Here is a 15,269-nt window from a genome sequence, read left to right as displayed (position 1 = left end):
AGACGTGATTTATTATTGCTACAGTACTTGCAATTGAGAAAGGAGGAGCAAGCGTACTTTCCACTTTCTACACGAGTCGCTTTCCTCTTGGCGATCATGATCCATCTCTTTGAACCATGTAGGGTCACAGCGAGATGAGGAAAGTGCTTCATATTCACCCTGAAGACGACGCATTGAACACCCAACTACCATCAAAACACGTCATATTGTCATACTGTCGTCTTGCAGAAATACATGATACCCCAGTGACAAATGATAAATGACAATTGATCAAATCTGGAGCATATATAAGATACAGTTTGATCTGGAAGTCTTCGTCTCATGTATTATTTGGATTATACCGTTACTATTTAACCCTTGTTCAGATTATTGAACTTTCGAGCAGAGTTTAAGCATCATTGCATTTCGAGAATGTCGCCTAGAACCACAAATCCAAGGAAGTCTGAACGCACAAAAACTGAATCCGAGACTAAAAAGAAAAATGGCATTTCAAGCTCCGATTCAACCAAATCCAAAATAAAGTCAAAATCGAAGCTGAAAGGCAAAAAGGAAGAAGTAGAAGATGAAATTTTACCAACTCCAGAAGATTTCTTGAGTAGCGAAAACGCGATTCCTATTCAAATTGGTTATCGAACGTCGACTAAAGATTTAATCAAGTTCGATGCTAATAGGAAAATCATGTCAACTGGGTAAATTCCATCTTCTCCCTTTCTCATCCCAGCTCATCCTCATGTACCTAAAATGAAACTTAATCACCTTACTGACTTGTCTGTTCCTTGTATACTGTTAGTTCGTTCGGCTGGAGTGGCAGTAAAAATGGAAAGATAACTTTGGAAAAGGGCAAGAAAGTTGATGTTAGTGTAAGTAATGATACCTTTCTGTCTCCCTTCGCCCCGCTCTTGGTTTTTTCTTGCATGTCATCATTGAAACTCTGCCTTCATTCTCTTAACCTTCCCTCAGTTGATCGCATTAGTCTCATCTAAAATGACTTCTCTTTCCAACGGATTGCTAATACCTGTCCATTCGTTATTCTGATTCCTAGATATCTGTTAATATAGTTGTACAAAATTCCAATCCTAAGAAAGCTGGAGATAAAAAGAGAAAGAGGAAGTCTAAAGCCGCAAATGATAGAAGTGGAAGCGACAGTAATAATGGTGATAGCGATTAGTTGCTAATTATACATGTCAGTATCATCGATGCCAATTCGAGTACGAGATACCTTTTAATAACGATCATGGCCTTCAGCGTTTTAGCGGAGTGTAAATCATGCAGGTCCGTGAGATTCAGGAATTGAACTTCAAGGCACACCATCTTGCAGTAGACGATAGACAGCTTGCACTATGAGATCCAATGTTAGATAAACCTAATCATGCATTGTGATCTACGTCTTGATGATCCAAAAAAGGTGACTGATTTTGCCAACTTTGACCTTAGCTTTCGTGACTTGACCGTTTTTATTTATTTTTAGATTTCCTCCAAGTCATGTGGTTTAAAGACATTCCACCATTATACGGCGTTTCGGGAATATAATCTGGAATCACTGATTTAAATCATTTCAAAGTGGTATTTACATCATGACATACGCGTCACCTGTTGTAAAATTACTAAAACAAGTAATTAACATAAAAGACGCAAGTAAACAAATACCCTTAAAGATGGTTACCCTATTTATTGTAGTAAGCGATAGAGTGAATGAGTGTCTACCAGCCAATTCATACAATAACCCCCACCTCTTCCCACTATACTATCTCTCTTCACCATACATTCTTCCTCATACAATCATATTATTATTACTATCATCGTTATACTACTGCTACTGCTCATATAACCATCATCACCTTATACTGCTACTACCACTATCTACTACTACACATCACATTAACCAAAGACATCATACATAGTAGTGAGTGAAAAAAATATTTCTCTTATTTCGTCTCAACCATTTCAAACAAGGTATTATATGACTATATCATCATACATACTTGACTCCACAAACATGTATTCGTCGCTATCTTAACTTGTTTCCTCGCTATCTTCATTATTGTTCTATGGTGATGAAGAGGAAATATAATAAAGTAATGTCATGAATATTGGGACGCGTCGCGGAGGTGGAGGTAGTCCAGTCGGTCTTCATCATCATCATCTTCCTTATAGTCGTCTTCATCATGATAACAACGAAGGGGACAGGTTAGAATTGAGAAGAAGGCATTCAGATGCATACCTCATTCTTCAATCTTCCTTGAATCGTGGGAAAGGACATTCCCCTTGGAATTCAAGCATCTTACCTTCAACACTAACATTCCTCGCCCTTATCTTAACATTCCTTGTCTCATTCTATCGTGGTTTCAATCAGTCCCGTCATTATCAATGCATGAAAGCTGACGATATTTACTTTACTCCTATTTCTCAATCAACCTACCTCTATCGTCCTTACCTGTCATTCCACTCTTTCCTTTCTTCCTTGCCACACCTCTGTATCATATCAATATTACTTCTTGTACTCCTCATTACGGTTCTATTATCTCTTTCTCAACCTACAGACAATGCCTAAAGTAACTTCCAAAGACCCTAAAGGTGCCGTTCAAGCTGCTGCCAAAAAGAGAGCTAAGAAAGACCCAAACAAGCCTAAAAGGTAAGTCATCCGCCGCATTTGACATATAAAAGAATTCCGCTGATGTTATGTATATACCATATATTTTTCTCTCGTTTTATCACTCAAACATATTATCATTACCTGTCTGTTCCTGTCCTCTTACAATAACAGAGCTCTTTCCGCCTACATGTTCTTCGTACAAGATTACAGAGAACGAATCAAGGCCGAAAACCCAGATGCTACCTTTGGTGATGTCGGTAAACTTTTAGGTCTTAAATGGAAAGAAATGAGTGCCGGTGAAAAGAAGGTGAGTTCATCGATTGAGTATATTTTTGCAATGTAAAATCTAGAAGCTAACATTCTTTATCTATATAGCCATACGAAGATAAAGCTCAAGCTGATAAAGCAAGAGCCGACAGAGAAAACGCAGTTTACAAAGCCAATGAAAAATCAGCTAAAGCCGCTGCTAAAGCTCAAGCAAAAGCACAACCAGTAGCGTAAGTCATTCGCCAACTTCAATTTTTTGACGAGAGTTGCTCCAAGTAAAAGGGAATGCAGGCTAATGTGATATTCGATCCGGATATACAGTGAAGATAGTGATTCAGAAGAAGAATCTGATTAAGAGTGAAAAAATCAAATTATATAATTCCTTTTTTATCTTTTCTTTTCGTTTAGGCTATTTTCGTTATTATGATTTTCTATATCGACAACTCTCGTTCAAATCTCCCCCTTATCCAACATGAAGTGTATCTTTCGAAACCTTCATCTATTATCTATAACTTCGTTTCGCTCTTTTATATTTTTATACATGAAAGTAACCCCAAAGATATTTATTTTAGTACATATATATCAATTACTTATGAATGGGTGTGAATATGATTAAACAGACTTTTATGACGTTTCATACATGTACTCACCAAGTATAAATGCTTTCCCTATAAATTGGCCTGTCAACTGATGAGTATCAATTGTTTGATATCAGAGTAAACTATGCATGCAAAATGGTTTAGTATGTGAGGACATGAATAAACGTTCGTTGATTACACCAGAAAATGCCACCGTATCAACGGAAAATTATGACTGTAGCAGTCGCGTGAAACTCGTCATAGATTAGCGGAAAAGTCTGGAGATGCAATGAGATTGATTATATTTCTTCTCTTCACTTGATAGTTGCTGTTCCAGGTATTTTGGTACATTATCGACAAATAATTGACATTGTCTTACTCTTCTTTCTTCTTTAGAGTGAGCATTCTTACCCTCCTAAAATACTAAAGACACTTGGGGTTGTTCACCTTATCGAGCAACCAGGTTTAAGGCGTAGACGACCGACAACCAAAAAAAAAAAGGGTGGAAAGCAGATCATTATTTCAATTTCCCAGAGCAGAGAAACCAAAACAATCCATCTTCCATCGTTATATTTCTGAACAACAGAAGAGGACAATCTAGAGAATTTAGGCAAAATGAGAATCACAAAGAAACAGTTAGCTGGTATAGATAAATATAAATATTCTGGTGTAGATAAATCAATTTTATCAAAACATGTTTTAGGTCCTTTTTGGACTTGGTTAGTTACTCTTTTCCCAAAAACTTTAGCACCTAATACAGTAAGTTTGGTCCAAAATTGTCATCGTACATCCATGCATGGTTGAATAAGTTGTCATAATGCTGGGTAATATACTGTAGAACAGGGAGAGAGAATTTCTAAATATGTATTGAGATCCAAATGCTAATCAGTTATTTTGACTTTACATCCCATCCAGATAACATTCCTAGGTTTATGTTTCGTTATTGCAAATGTTTTCACATTACTCTACTTTGATCCTACATATGAAGGTAAAGTTTTACCAAGCTGGGTATACTTATCGTACGTTTCATATCCTATCTTAAATATCTCAGACTTCATCCCATCCTTACTGTTATAGGAAATACAGCTGATCTGCGGTTCTTATCTCTTTCAGATGGGCGATAGGATTATTTGCTTATCAAAGTATGTAGCAAAGTTCTTTGGCCAGCTGTTGAGACAGCTAGCACTCAATCAAGAAACCCCATCTATCAATGCTAAACGAAAATTGAAGATAAGAGCTAATTTTCATTACCAATTCAATCACTTAGGTATGGATGCCATAGATGGTAAACAAGCTAGAAGGACTGGTATGGCAAGTGCTTTAGGTGAAATGTTTGATCATGGATGTGGTGAGTTTTGATTTAGTAATTTTTTGCTCCAGTTAGTGTAAGGATATCTAATATCTCTTCGCTCTATCATAGATGCTATAAATACTACTGTATGTGTTATTATCTTGAAAGTTCACGGCGCGGGTCTCAACTATGCTAACCCGGTTGAACTCTTTCTTTCACAGCTTGAAGTGGTTCTTTGTGCTCATGCATTAGGTTTGAATAGATCATGGTGGACAGTAGCTTCTCAAGCTGCTTCTTTATGTAACTTTTATGCTTCTACGTGAGTTTCATAATCCATTATACAATATTCTGTTATTATGAGAAAAATATTGACCGTTTTCATTTTTACAATTTCACAGATGGGAAGAATATCATACTGGAACATTATATCTATCAGCTTTTTCAGGACCCGTTGAAGGAATTTTAATGATTTGCGTTATATACTTAATTACAGCATTCCATCCTTTAGGTCCAGGTTTCTGGTCAACTCCAATCTTAACACCTTTAATCAAAGCTTTCCCACAATCTTTAGATTTACTCTTACAAATCAACGAAACTTTAGGTTTGAAAGGTTATTGGAAATTAGAAAGATTACCTTGTAATGTAGCTTTCATGACTTTTGGTGCTTTAGGTACTGTCGGTAATATCGTTACTTCGTGAGTTCCCATAACTTATAAATACTGTATAATTTCACTTTGGCTCACATTATTGAAACGATTCACCCTTACTTAGCTACTCAAACGTTATTCAAGCTAGAAGAAAAGCTGGTAAACCAATTCTATCACCTTTATTAGGTTACTTACCATTCTTCACCCACACTTTGATCTTAGTCACTTGGTTACATGCTGAATTGAGAGGTGGTGTAAGTTTGGTTCACGATGCTAGATTGTTACCTTTTATTGGTTACTGGGGAATGGCGTGAGTCAAATTCTCCTTCCAAGGGACATTGACCATGGTTTATTTCAGCTAATACTAGATATCGGTGATAGCTTCTCTTACCAAGTTTCACAACTCATTCTTGCTCATGTAACTAAATCACCTTTCCCATTTTGGAATGGTATGATGGTTTATTCGTTATTTGGTATGCTCGACGCCAATGCTCTTTGGTGGTTTGGTCGGTGAGTTATTCAGGAGTAATTACAATCACTAGGTTAATCAGATGGCAACTAATAAATAATGAATATCCTAGGGAACCGCTCGTACAATCATCTCCAGTTGCTGCTAATGTATTCATCGGAATGTCGTTCTTTGTTGCCCTGTTCAACTATATCAGGTTTGCTAGAGAAGTTATCTGGCAAATGTAAGTTACCTCAATTACTTGGTCAACCTAAGACTTGCAACGCTCATGCTGATTCAACGCTGTTATTTAGAACCGAATACACTGGTATTGCATGTTTCACTGTCCGACATAAAGATGCCAATGGTCAATGGGTCCAGAACATTGAATCTGAAAAGAAGGCTCAATAGGTTGATAGCCTAGTGAAGCAGGATTTAACCCAAATTCAACATGAGGGTCAGTCTGGAGCGATATCAGCAATCCCATCGGAGTCTGGTAACGGGGAGGCAACTACAGACAAAGTATCGCAGTATAACGAGGTATTGATTAGGGGATTCATTCTTGGGATACACATATAGAATAGGGCGGAATACATACGACATACTTTGCGTGTTTACTTGGCCTATCTGTCTTTGGCTAGTTATTATAGATGGAACACACATATACATGAGATAGAAGAAGTAATATATACAATATATACATGCATAGCTATATACTCGCTATACTTGCAAAATTACAATATAGATATCATGATGTGGCATTGTTTAGTGTATGCACAGCGAGAGTGGCGGTATCAGAACCTATATAATGGAGAAGAGCGGTGCCTGATATATGGGAGACGAGATTTTGAAGATTATTTTGAAAATTATTTTGAGCGACCGTCTGTCTATCTGTCTACGACTGATATTCTGGTTGTTTGGAATACGAAGTGAATTAACTGTTATATTTTACTCATTAGATTCTCATCTTCATCCTCATCGAGACCATATTGAACTTCTCATCAAGAATTTCATAAAACGTATAGATATAATCGAAACGAAGATGCCACCACCAATCAAACTATTCTCAAACGTACCTTCATCATCAAAACCAAAGAAATCACCTATTGAACCATTACCTTCAACATTTCAAGAAAAACAAGCTAAAAAAGCTGTTGATGCATTATTAAAACATCATGAAAAAGTAACTGCTGAAAAGGAAGAAGATGATTTATTACCTAAAGAAGATCAAATTTTTTTGATTGTAAATACAAAAAAGGGAAGTACGAAAAAAAGTTTAATGCCTGTTAAAATGTAAGTTTTTCGGTTTCTGGTTTTCTGGCTTTTCCTGGTTTGGCTTATTGAGTGGGCAAAGGAAAGGAAAGGAAAGAAGAGAAAGGTCTATATGTGTATGATTCGTTAGGATTTTGGAAAACATGGACAATAGATGATTGTAGATAGATCAAATATAAATTTGGATTATTGCTGCCAAACATTCAAACATGATTATCATAAAAAGGAAAGAGGACCAAGGAAGAGTATTTAAGTTAATTATCTAAAAAATAACTTAAAACTAATCTTGCCAATACTTGAAATTTCCTTAGTCAACTTCCACATCCACCAATACCAGCACCACCTTCATCATCAATTTGTTTAATTTCAAAAACCCCTCAACGTGAATATAAAGATTTATTAAACAATTCAAATATAAAATTCATTTCAAGAGTTGTTGGAATTGAAAAATTAAAAGGAAAATTTAAACCTTTTGAACCAAGAAGAGAATTAATGAGAGATCATGATTTATTTCTATGTGATGAAAGAGTTTTAACTTTAATGCCTGGTTTATTAGGTAAAATGTTTTTTGATTCTAAAAAGTGAGTCCAAGTTAGGTCCCTCCCTCCCTTCCTTAGATGGATGTTTTTTTTTCTCTTTTTTTTTTTGGCTTTCATTCCCTCTTTTTGTGTTTCGTATATATTGAAAAATCAAAAGTCTTTTCATCATACACATTATCATATTTGGTGATGAGCCCAGCTTCCAACAGAAATTTGGAGATCACGATAATACACTCCTAGCCAAATGATTGTTATCACAAGTATTAGTGAGATATGCTGATTGTAACTTCTTATCTTTTAACTCCCCAGACAACCTATACCAGTAAATATGAATAGAAAAGATTTAAAAGCAGAATTAGGTAGAGCAATTTCATCAACTTATTTCCATCCTTCTACAGGTACTTCATAGTGAGTTTGATCTTCCCCTTCCTCACACGATCCATTAGCAATTCATTCGACATTTTTTTGGAGATCCAACAATGATATTAAAGTAGAGAGAAGTTTTCACTAACACAACTACGACTGAATTTTCATTTTATTTTTTGATGTTTAGTTCAATCAAAATAGCTACACCATCATCATCAACTCCTAAACAAGTTTTAGATAATTTATTATCATCTATACCTTTAGTCATATCAAATATTCAAGAAGGTTGGGAAAATGTTTTATCAATTGGAATTAAAACTTCTTCTTCTGTCATGTTACCAATTTGGAATTCTAAATTACAAGGTAGATTTGATAAATCTGTAGTATCAACAGCTGGTGACGATGTAGAAATGAAAGATGAAAAATCTATTAAAGCTAAAGAAGAACAGGAATCAGCAATAGAAGAGGAAAAACCAGTATTAAAGAAAGCTGAAGAAAAGAAAAAAGTAATAGCTGGTAAAAAATCAGATTCTACAACAATAGATTCATCAAAGAAAAAATCATCAACTATAGGTTCATCAAACGTAACTAAAAAAGCTAAATCCGAATTAATTGGTACACCTAAACAAAAGGCTACTACTAAGACAACCAAGAAAGCTGTAAAAGCATAAAAATACATTTTGAGTTTATTAATGAAAATTTAGAAAATGCCTTTTTCTCCCTTTCTCTTGTTTTTTTTTATTTTTCCTCGGTTTCTATAACTTTGCTTTTTAGGTAATTTTCCATATATACATTCATATATACCATGTACTACTTCATCTCGTGCATAACGTTCTCCATAAACTGCTTGGAATCATTCATTCACTAGCGGTATTTTCCATGAGGTGGAGAGGCTGAACAATGATCCAGATTCGCGTGAATATGAAATTTATGCGATTTGTAGAAGTATATATATATATATACATAAAATGCCATGTTTGTTCATTTGCTTGTTTGATTATCTGTGTTATATATGCGAGTAATGCGAAAGAGAAAGTGAAGAAATCTAAAAATGAGAATGTAAAATTGTGTATATTGTGTAATTAAAACAAATATATAAGTATATATATAAATAATCAAAAAAAGCCTGAATATCCTTGTTTAAAAAGTAATCCCCTTGCAACTTTCTTGAATAACACTCCACTGCTCTTACACCTCCCAAATTCCAACTGATTGCTTAGCTTGCACTAAAAAGTTTGCCTTGTTGCAGTAACAGGGGACAAACCTCTATTAGGTATTGGTGGAGGAGGAGGACCATTAATCAAATTAGATTCTCTTAAAGGAGTCATACCTCCAAAGGGAGTAACAGCACCTGGTGTTACGGGTGCAGATCTATTATGTTTCATATGTGCTTGAATCAAATGTCCTGCAGCTAAAGCAGACATTAAAGATAATTCTCCAGCCATGACTGCTGCACAGATAATTCTTGCTAATCTTTGAGCATTAGTTCCAGGTGTTGTTGAATGTGCTCCTGCTACACCTAACATTTCTAACATTGCTCGTTGAGGTGATAGAATTGTTCCACCACCAACTGTTCCTACTTCGATTGAAGGCATTGAACACGTTATCAATAAATCGGCTCCATCATTGACACTAAAATCACAAATAGCAAATCAGTATGAGTATACTTCATTTCGTTATCACTAATTCGCTATACTCACGGTTCCATTAATGTCATACAATTGGAAGATTCGACATTTTGAGCTGGATCTTGTCCGCAAGCGAGGTACATAGCCTAAACCGTATATTGAGTCAATCAGCATACATTCCAACTACTAAGGGGAACAGCTCGACTTACAGTTAAAATATTAGCAGCATGAGCATTGAACCCACCAATACTACCTGCCATAGCAGAACCAATTAAATTTTTCTTGATGTTTAAATTACATAAATCTTTGACTGTGGTTTTTAGCACAGATTTCACTATATGTCCTGGAACAACAGCTTCTGCAACAACAGATTTACCTCTACCTTCAATCCAATTAATTGCAGCAGGTTTCTTATCTGTACAATAATTACCAGATAGAGCTAAAACGTGCATTTCAGGATATCTTTCTCTTAAAACTTCTAATGCTTTTTCAACACCTTTTGAAATCATGTTCATTCCCATTGCATCACCAGTTTGAGTGGCGAATCTAACATACAATGTTCTACCTGCTAAAGCACATTCTAATGTTTGTAATCTTGCAAATCTTGACGTTGAATCAAATGCGCTTTTCAGAATAGTAAATCCTTCTTTGGAATCTATCCACAATCTGGCATCACATGCTAATGTGATTGAAGGGAAATCAATTGCGGGACCTCTAGTCATAGCATCATGTGTCAAAACTGTTGTTACTCCACCACCAGAGTTTAATGCTTTACATCCTCTTGAAGTTGATGCAACTAATGTACCTTCAGTTGTAGCCATTGGAATATGAAGTAATTCACCATCAACATTGAGAGGACCAGCAATACCAACGGGTAAAGGCATATATCCAACAACGTTTTCACAACAAGCTCCAATTATTTGCTTGTAATCGTAATCGGCCATAGGTAAAAGGGAGGTTTCCAAAGTTCGAGTGACGGATGATCTGGAGATAACAGCTCTTCTGACTCTAACAGCTCGTTCAAGATTCTTTAGAACCTTTTCCAAAGCGTAAGGAGCAATTTTACCTTTTTCAACTAACAATATAATTTCTTCATCGGAAAGATTGTTTGATCCAACACCACCTGCATAAATATCAATACATTCTTCAAGAGATCTTCGACCAAAGTTCATGGATCTAAGAGAGGTACTAGAATCTGATTTGGGTAGAGGTGGCGACGGTTCGGATATGATGGGAACTTTTGGTGATTCGGGTACCATGACTTGACCAAGCTGACCATTGGCTTTGGCATCGCCTTTAGGCGTCTTCTCACCATCTTTATTCGCCAATGTATTGACGTGATTTCCAGAAACTTTCCCTCTAGGTGTAGCAGATTTACTGGCGGCTTTTCTTTCTCTATCACTTTTTTCAGCTGATTCAAAAACACCAACAAGAATTTGAGCTGCAGCAGCAACAGGACCTTTGCCACCCATAGAATTAGATGCAATACCCTTGATAAGGTAACCATTCAATAGAACACTGATACCAAGAGTGACAACAATCCATTTACTCAAGACTGGATCCCCAACAAGCTGTGTCCACTCGCTCATGAATTGATCAATAGTAGCCAACCGTGAGGGGGTGTAATCATCGCTTGACATGACGATATTGGTAGCTGGTATTATCTGTACAGCCATATCGGTTTCCGCAGGTTGGTTTTCGTATAATGCTTGTAACATTGGTGACAAAGCCGGACTTCGAGGATCGATTATCGCACGCGGCGAAGTTTTAGGTACAGAGTGGGTGGAATGTCGTTTCAAAGCTGTAGTTTCTGTGAGAGTAGTACAAAGATTGAGAATGTGGAGAGTAAGGAATGAGACGATGAGGAGTAATTTGAGTCGGACCATAGGATTTTTAGGTTGACCATCGTCCTCTTTTGATGCAAAAGACTTATTTGTGGGTGAAGGAGAAACAGAAGCGGCGTTAAGAGAAGCATGACTGGAGTTTCGTCGAAGTTGTTTGGCCCGTTTGTTGCCTCGAATGAGCTTAATTCGGTGAACCTCAACCATGACACTGAGGATAGCGACATAGAAGGAGAAAAGGAAAACACAGTCGACAGCCAATATAAGAGCAGCTAAGCGTAAAATTGTGAATCAGTAATGATAGGGGTTCAGATATAGAGCAGACTTACCAAGATAACAGAATTCTCTGAAACCGCCAATTCCACTTGCAGCACCTACACTCAAAACAGCAATTTCAATAGCGTAATCTCTAACGATTCTAACACCTGATCTTCTAACAGCATCTACAACAATTTTCTTTGCTGCTACTGGAGCAGCCCATCTGACTTTACCTTCAGCTAATCTTTGTAATCTTTCTAAAGGAGCAAGTTCTTTATGTAAAGTACCAAGATCAAGACCTAAACCAGTTTCATCAATAACATCATCTACAGGTGACATTTCAGGTGAAGTTGGTACAGGTGCAATATCAGGATTTTGTAAAACAGCTTTAGCAAGTAAGAAAGGTTTATCGAAACCAACTGTAATTACTAAGAAAGGTAATGCTTCTGATAAACAGATTGGATCGACTGGCACATTGAGTAGATATGCCGCCAATAGAGCTACAAGGAATGCGAATGTTGAAGATACCAAGGTGGCCACAGCTACATGCATGGAAAAGAAGGATGATATACTGTCAGTGTTATCGTTCTCATTGTCCTGATGTCACAAGTCTTGAAAAGGAGTGATTTTGGTGATTTTTCGATGTCGGGCGACTCCGGCAATCAAAAAAAGTTGAAATCACTCACGAAGCCAGAAAGAACTTCCAATGTTTCTCATACCGATGAACAAGTGGACGAAAACACCATGCATCAAGACGTAACCAAGTAGGACGACAAAGATATCAGCTGAATCGGCGTTCTATATAGATTGAGATGAACATGTTAGCTCAAGATTTATGACAATTCATGTAGAAGGAGGTTGCGCTTCAACGTACCTTGGCCAATTGCCAGAATCGCATACCTAACGCTCTGACAGCATAAGCTAACCATCTAACATTTCTTAAACCATATAAAGCATCTTCATTTTCTCTTTCACTTTGATTCAAACCATCACCGAAATTTGAAAATAAACCTGCACCATCAAAAGTAGGTAAAAAACCCCAACCTGAACTTAAAGCTGATGATAATATTCTAAAAGTTGAATTTGAATTTGTAGGAGTAAAAGGTGGTAATTTACTTAAACCATTTAAATAAGGTAAAGTTGGTGTATAAGGTGTTGGAGCTTGTAAAAATAATGTTAAAACAGATTGACTTGAATGTAATGGATGTGGTGTTAAAATAGGTTTAATTGAAGTATCAAAAGATAAATCTTTATATGTATATTTCGATCCACCAAATTCTATACCAAAATCATTTATTAACCAATTTTGCCATTGATCCAAGTTGTTTGAATTATCATCTTCTTCTTCTCTTGTGATGACTAATTGTTTCATTAAAACTACAGAAGCTTTTTCACCATTTTTATTTCCACCTAATTTTCCATCAAATATGTATCCACCTTCAACTGCATTTGATTCTAAAATTTCTCTAAAATCGCCAACTGAAATTGGTTGCCAATCTTCTCCACTAAATGGTATAGCTACGTTATAACCATTAACTAACCTTGAGCTCGTACTAGGTAACCCATTTCCAGAATGATCTACATGTGTTTGTAATGGATGTGAAAGTCTAATTAGATGTACGGGTTTTGGCGGTGGTAATGCTGAAGGTATATTGAAGAATTCTGATCCTTTGATAGCATGTAATATTTGGAAATACACAAGTGTGACTAGGATGAAGCATGTCGTTATGACTTCTATAGGAGCTGTAGAAGCCAATGAAGAGAGTGAGACCAAAGTAGATCGAAGCATCGTACCAGAAGACACCGAGAAAAACCGCGATCCAAGCGTTTTTACTTGGTATCGAGGTTGTGAGAACTGGCGAAGGACGAGATCAATTGAAAGTTACTGTATTATACACTTTTTAAGTGACTTTGACTTGACGAGTTGAATGGTGGAGTTGAAAGGTATGTGAAGGTATATTATACTGTGTGTTGAACAACAGAAATTTCCCAAAGATTATCACCAAAAAAGAAAAAATAAAAATCGGTGAAACGCGATTATGTTTGGCCCTAATGTCGTACTAACTATAATGATTTATATTTTTATTGTTCTTTATTATAATTTTCTTATCCGGTAAAACCGCGCGCGATCGCTAAGTGGTGGTCTCTCTCTTTTTCTGTTACTAGCTGAGAGTGAATTTATGTATGATGCCCTGCTCGATACTCGTTGAAGAGACGAGGGGGGAAAAGAATGTTGGTTGTATGGTGGTGGCAAATGAAATACAAAAGAGAATTGAAGAAGACTACTGAAAAAGCCAAAGCGTGTCGTGTTGTGAAGGTGCAGGGTATATAGTGAGTATATAGGGTAAAATTCATGTAAGCTAAGCAACAAATAAAGAAATGTTAATTTTGGGTGGTACGATATGTCTTTGAATTCCATGAGGTAGCAAGTAGCAATTATTAGAGTAATGTAAAACCCAGAGCGATTAAAATCAATTCAAAATTTCGTAATGAATCATTACAAACTATAAATTATCCCCAAAAGGAATAAAAGGTATGCACGTGGTGCGAGTGTGACAAATCCTAATCGATGCTAATTAAGATCACCGATTACAAAATTAGAACAATACCAACAACCAAAGATGTTCAGGGTTGGAAAAGGAGGTCTACGCGCTGAAATTACTCGTAGATTACAGCATTTTGTGTAACGAAGTTATCCTATAACCCTGATCTCCTCTGACTTACTCGTCGCAGCAGTCAATCACCAGAGCGGACAAATGAAAAGACAAAAAAAGCAAACACGGAGAGCAAACTAGTTACCTTTAAATTAGAATGAAAGCGGGGATCAAAGAGGTAAAAACAGTAAAAATAGTGCAGGAAGTTATGATACGATTAATGACGTACATGAGCTAATTTGAGCTGGTGCTAAATAACACAGAGCTGCTGCCTCGAGACCATTTTCAATCGTATCTTCGGCAACAAGATAGCAGATGCAATCAAGCTAAAATTAACAGAGAGAGGAACGATGAAGAGTTTTGACGATTAGCATTTTGAAATGATCTGTGGCATAACGAGATATGTATATATACAGTATCTATCTACTAGAATACCATTTCCCATAAGTCAAAAGTCATTTTCACATCTCAACCAAATGTTACTTGTTTCCGAATACCATTTTAGCGATTGAAGTCAGGCTGAATCCCATATCATCGTTTTTGTTGTTGTTATTGTTTCTTAATAAAAGTTGCCACAAAAGATTGTATATCAGCTAAAGTGGTATCTTCTGACGGAATAATGATAATCCAATCGTTTCTTGCATTTAGTCGATTATCATTACGATAATTCAATAATCCGTCACATGAATCTTGTAACTCCTCTTTGTACGTGTTGTAATCTAATGAATCACTATTCATATCTTTATCTGGACGGTATCTCATTTTGAATTCTTCAGGAGTAAAATGTTCGATTTGAACCCTCTCTCCCCCAATGGTAATGAGACTACTCTGATCAGGAGTGGTTCTTCCGAGGGAAAAATCAATCGAGAAACAGGTTTTATTAGGCT

The 15,269-nt window shown here is 36.4% G+C and overlaps 5 protein-coding genes across 5 annotated transcripts; 4 read left to right on the top strand and 1 right to left on the bottom strand.

The window, feature by feature from the left end:
• Positions 1-411: 411 nt before the first annotated feature.
• L201_002274 (uncharacterized protein) lies at positions 412-1,168 on the top strand (the record flags this gene model as incomplete). The annotated part of the gene is made up of 3 exons (XM_066218051.1): positions 412-689; positions 791-860; positions 1,043-1,168. The coding sequence occupies 3 exons, from the start codon at positions 412-414 to the stop codon at positions 1,166-1,168; spliced, it is 474 nt and encodes a 157-aa protein (XP_066074148.1).
• Positions 1,169-2,543: 1,375 nt separating this feature from the next.
• Positions 2,544-3,215, top strand: L201_002273 (uncharacterized protein; the record flags this gene model as incomplete). Its single annotated transcript, XM_066218050.1, has 4 exons — positions 2,544-2,632; positions 2,765-2,900; positions 2,969-3,090; positions 3,182-3,215. 4 exons carry the CDS (start codon positions 2,544-2,546, stop codon positions 3,213-3,215), a joined length of 381 nt encoding a protein of 126 aa, XP_066074147.1.
• Positions 3,216-4,053: 838 nt separating this feature from the next.
• Positions 4,054-6,235, top strand: L201_002272 (uncharacterized protein; the record flags this gene model as incomplete). The annotated part of the gene is made up of 11 exons (XM_066218049.1): positions 4,054-4,197; positions 4,354-4,457; positions 4,552-4,580; positions 4,706-4,786; positions 4,859-4,875; positions 4,951-5,048; positions 5,128-5,424; positions 5,501-5,686; positions 5,758-5,886; positions 5,958-6,068; positions 6,139-6,235. 11 exons carry the CDS (start codon positions 4,054-4,056, stop codon positions 6,233-6,235), a joined length of 1,293 nt encoding a protein of 430 aa, XP_066074146.1.
• A 631-nt stretch (positions 6,236-6,866) lies between these two features.
• On the top strand, positions 6,867-8,672 carry L201_002271 (uncharacterized protein; the record flags this gene model as incomplete). Its single annotated transcript, XM_066218048.1, has 4 exons — positions 6,867-7,117; positions 7,408-7,677; positions 7,945-8,043; positions 8,189-8,672. The coding sequence occupies 4 exons, from the start codon at positions 6,867-6,869 to the stop codon at positions 8,670-8,672; spliced, it is 1,104 nt and encodes a 367-aa protein (XP_066074145.1).
• A 555-nt stretch (positions 8,673-9,227) lies between these two features.
• L201_002270 (hydroxymethylglutaryl-CoA reductase (NADPH)) lies at positions 9,228-13,517 on the bottom strand (the record flags this gene model as incomplete). Its single annotated transcript, XM_066218047.1, has 6 exons — positions 9,228-9,633; positions 9,702-9,775; positions 9,839-11,742; positions 11,800-12,270; positions 12,415-12,526; positions 12,603-13,517. 6 exons carry the CDS (start codon positions 13,515-13,517, stop codon positions 9,228-9,230), a joined length of 3,882 nt encoding a protein of 1,293 aa, XP_066074144.1.
• Positions 13,518-15,269: the final 1,752 nt, after the last annotated feature.

This window comes from Kwoniella dendrophila, chromosome 2 (assembly GCF_036810415.1).
Source record: "Kwoniella dendrophila CBS 6074 chromosome 2, complete sequence".
Classification (NCBI taxonomy): domain Eukaryota; kingdom Fungi; phylum Basidiomycota; class Tremellomycetes; order Tremellales; family Cryptococcaceae; genus Kwoniella; species Kwoniella dendrophila.
This window is presented reverse-complemented; position numbering and strand designations above follow the sequence as displayed.